Source organism: Takifugu flavidus, chromosome 21 (assembly GCF_003711565.1).
Source record: "Takifugu flavidus isolate HTHZ2018 chromosome 21, ASM371156v2, whole genome shotgun sequence".
Classification (NCBI taxonomy): domain Eukaryota; kingdom Metazoa; phylum Chordata; class Actinopteri; order Tetraodontiformes; family Tetraodontidae; genus Takifugu; species Takifugu flavidus.
Window position 1 is genome coordinate 5067893 of NC_079540.1, and position 3889 is coordinate 5071781.

Consider the following 3889-nt stretch of genomic DNA (forward strand, 5'->3'; position numbering starts at 1 on the left):
ATCTTGTTTCCCCAGTTCCTTTACCAAGTGTGTGTGTGTGTGTGTATATACGCACAACACTGAACAATGGATTTAACCGTGATTCACCGTCCGATGACACGAATATTGTCCATTTTGCTTTTTACCTCCACATAATCCACAAATCTTGATTTGGCCTCTGCAGAAACGAAGTGGTCAATAACGCCTCTTCAGCGGGGTTGCACTACTTTCACTACAGCATGTTCAGGTCAGGCCCGTTGAGAACGTATGACATTGATTAAAATCTGTGAGAAATTTCGATTCATCACACTATCACTTTCATCTCTCACACACTGCATTTCCATCCATGGGACTATTATAATTCAATAACTTCACATAATTGGCATGTGAAATGGATGCCACAGCCAATAAAAGTTAGCCAGTAGAAAAGGTAGCAAAGCCAGCAAGTATAAAAAGCCTAAATTTTAAGCATACGGTGATTACGGGCTGGTCTGTTGAACCATATACCAGAGGTAACTTTCTACTGAAGCACTAAAGTGCTGAATCACTTACAGTAATACTGAAACCAAAAGCATGTTACTCCAGAACAATCCCTGATTGCTTAAGAAATATTCAATAGTGAAACTGCTGAAACAGAAAGTGTTTCATCTTTCCCCAAAGTGAGAGAGATACAGTAAGTCATCTGAAATGCATATTAATAAGGGTGGTTTCAGATATTGGGAGTTTTCTCAATAGATTGGAAGAGCCTTTTTTCTTTTTTCCTTCAGAGTAAAGGCACTCTTTATCTGGATTGGAAGGCATTACGTTCGTCTTGTAGATGTACACAAATACAACTATATAGTTGCTTTGCTTTGTAACTTCTATACAATCAAGTGTGTTACAATGAGGCTCACCCCGTCCTGAGTTTCTAACTGACCATGCTTTTATTAGGCACATACAGGTGTTTGTAAGTGAGAATTTGACTATTATTTTGAAGCCTGTTGCATCCTTAAACTTAGAATAGAAAAAGTGCTAAAAACTAAAAAAAAAATCCGAGATGTTTTCTATTTAAAAGTATGTTAAATCCAGTATTTCTTGGAATTGAATCGATTCCTTTGCTTGGTGTCCTCTAGGGGCGGGGACAATTAGAGAGAAACTGCTGATTGGTCCAGGCGCGCCAGACTTGTTTTTAGACTGTGCAGTGATTGGACAGAGTTACGTTCGGCCCGCCCATGGGCGGTGCCACCGACCTGCTGAATGTTGAAGGGCTGCGCTCAACCGGTGTTCAGTTTAGAGGGTCTCTCTCTACCGGGGTGTCTAGTCCGATTGTCGGAACAGCCGAGGGGACTTTGCTGCCTTTTCCAGAAAAAGCCAACATTTTTCCTCGCTCCAGCGAAGGATACGTAACTCGCCCTGGGGTTGGATTAAGCCGAAGCCGCTCTTTTTTAGTTTTTCTTTTTCCTTTGCTTTACGAGACGCGCAAACTGATCGAAGACAATGGGCTCCCAGTCATCCAAAGGAGATGTGGCCGCGGAGGGGAACGCCGCCGCCGCTGATGCTGCAGCTGTCAAAACCAACGGACAGGTAGGTGCACCCACTTCATTAATGCTTTTCTATCAAAGAGTGACGTTGGCTTTGGTGGAAGTTTGATTTCTCACCCCAAAACTTGATTTCTGTCCATTTTATTTGACGCTGAATTCCTAATGATCGGAATGTGACGACATTTTGGGGCAAGTTAGGTGGGGCTTTTTTTTCAGCATCGCTGCCTCCTCCTCGATGACTTGGTCACAGAGACGCAGGGAATATTTTAACCAGCTCGCAAATGGTGCCAACATTTCCCCCGAGAGCGCTTTTGTGGCGGAGATCTCATCCAAAATTCGCACAACGCGTCTGAAAGTCCCAGTCTGAAAAGGGGGATGGGGGCTGCTGGAGCGCACGTACGCAGTCTGCTCCGCTTTTCTGCTTAAAATAAGACCGCCTGTCTTCTTCCAGCTAGTTTTACACCCTTTAACCCCCCCACCCACCCCTTTTTTTTACACAAACTCACAAATCATTAGGACCGTTTTCGTCATTTATTTAACCCATGAATGAGACCATAGATTTTTTTTTTTACATTATCGATTGCTATAAAGTAACTGAAATATAAAGATTTTTTTTTTAGTTTTTTGTTGTGTTGCTTCATGTATTTGAATTTTAAATTGCAGTTTGATGGGCTGCAAAGATGAACTGAAGGTGTTTTCCTCCATCGATGAGGCTCCGTCTTGTCTTTGTTGAGCTGATGTCTGTCTGGTACCCGGGCGGCTCTGTGAGGCGCTACCGCCGCCTATCGGCTGATTAGGGTACGACAAGGCGTCGCCTCTGAGCCCGGAGACACGGTGATTAATTGATGAGCACGACGATGCTCTGACAGAGGAATCAAGTCGGGTCGACGGGTGTCCATCCCGTCTTACAGAAGTGGACCGAGAGTGTCACATTTAACATGGTTTCTGATGCACAACTGATTGGTTAAATATTGTGTTTTTCAGGAGAACGGGCACGTGAAAACCAATGGCGACGTCTCTACAAAGCCCGACGGAGAGGCCGCCGCCACCAATGGCTCAGCCGAGGCGGCCAAGGAGCCCGAAGCCGGAGCGGGCGGCGACGCCATCGAGCCGGCGCCAGCTGCCGACGGAGAGGCGGCCAAACCCGAGGGCGAGGCCGCCGCCAAGGAGACCCCGAAGAAGAAGAAGAAGAAGTTCTCCCTGAAGAAGTCCTTCAACTTCAAGCTGAATCTGAAGAAGAGCAAGAAGAGCAGCGAGGCGGTGAAGGAGGAGGCGGCGGCTGCGCCCGCCGAGGAGAAGCCCGCCGAGAACGGGGCCGCTGCCCCTGCGGAGGAGAAGAAGGAGGAGGTGAAGGAAGAAGCTGCCGCTGAAGCCCCAAAGGCAGAGGAGGGGGCTGCTAAAGAGGAGCCCCCCAAGGAGGAGGCCAAAGAGGCAGCTGCTCCGGCCCCCGAGGCCACGAAACCAACAGAGGAGAGCAGCTCGACCCCTGCCTCCTCTGAAAATAAAGAGTGATTGTTCCTGAATGAACTGGCTGAACTGTTTTTCAAGAGAGAGAGATAAATTTAAGGATATATATATATATATTTATATATATATGTGTATATGTATACATATGTATATGGATATATGTATATGTAAATATATACACATGTATGTGAGAGACTCCTTTTGACGTGCCACTTTTCGTCATGATAACAAGACGACAGACTAGATTCACTAGATCACTTCCCTGGTTACTGCTTGACGTCTGGACCCGGACTGAGTTTGAGGCTGTGAGCTGGTCGCCATGTGTGGAAGACGGATTTCCAAAGGCTTAGAAAGTGAGCTAAAAACCCCACGACGTGTAGATGGATGAAAGGAAGGGGGGGGGGGGGTGGAGCCGAGGCATCTTTTCCTTGAAGATCGACCAATTGAGATGCCTCCTTGGTGAAGGAGCGAAGATACGGGGACACCACCACCACTCCAAATGACTGTCTAATACTAAAAAAAAGAAGAAGAAATCAGAAAATTACAAAAAAAAGACTCGCCAGGTTTTTACATTGCTATATTTTAACCCAAATTTGAAGTATTTTGTGGTGTATTATAGAGAACCATCTTAAAGATTCAGAGAAGATATTACTTGTTTGTTTAAAGGAAAAAAAATGAATAGACGACTTTGATTTTTACCTTACTATGAAGAAAAAAAACAACACTTCAGCTTGCTATGTTCACTGTTGCGGTTTGATATGAAGCAGAGTTGTTTATCTGTTGTGTGTGAGCCTGAATCTGCTTTGTCTCTGTAAATACATTGGACTGATTTCTGTTCTTTATTTTGCTAATGTTGACAGATGTTACTGGTTTTATTGTAAAATTGATCATGGTAAATAAATGTTGGTTACCTGCCCGTTAAA

At 44.9% G+C, this 3889-nt stretch overlaps 1 protein-coding gene across 1 annotated transcript; it reads left to right on the plus strand.

The window, feature by feature from the left end:
* Positions 1–1236: 1236 nt before the first annotated feature.
* On the plus strand, positions 1237–3889 carry marcksl1b (MARCKS-like 1b). The gene is made up of 2 exons (XM_057020228.1): positions 1237–1542; positions 2484–3889. Exons 1-2 carry the CDS (start codon positions 1456–1458, stop codon positions 3009–3011), a joined length of 615 nt encoding a protein of 204 aa, XP_056876208.1. The 5' UTR covers positions 1237–1455; the 3' UTR covers positions 3012–3889.

What these genes read in the sequence shown, in the direction of transcription:
- marcksl1b (XM_057020228.1), top strand. Translation starts at nt 1,456, where the DNA reads ATGGGCTCCCAGTCATCCAAAGGAGATGTGGCCGCGGAGGGGAACGCC. An exon ending in CTGTCAAAACCAACGGACAG is followed by an intron (nt 1,543 to 2,483) that starts GTAGGTGCACCC and finishes TGTGTTTTTCAG; the next exon opens with GAGAACGGGCACGTGAAAAC.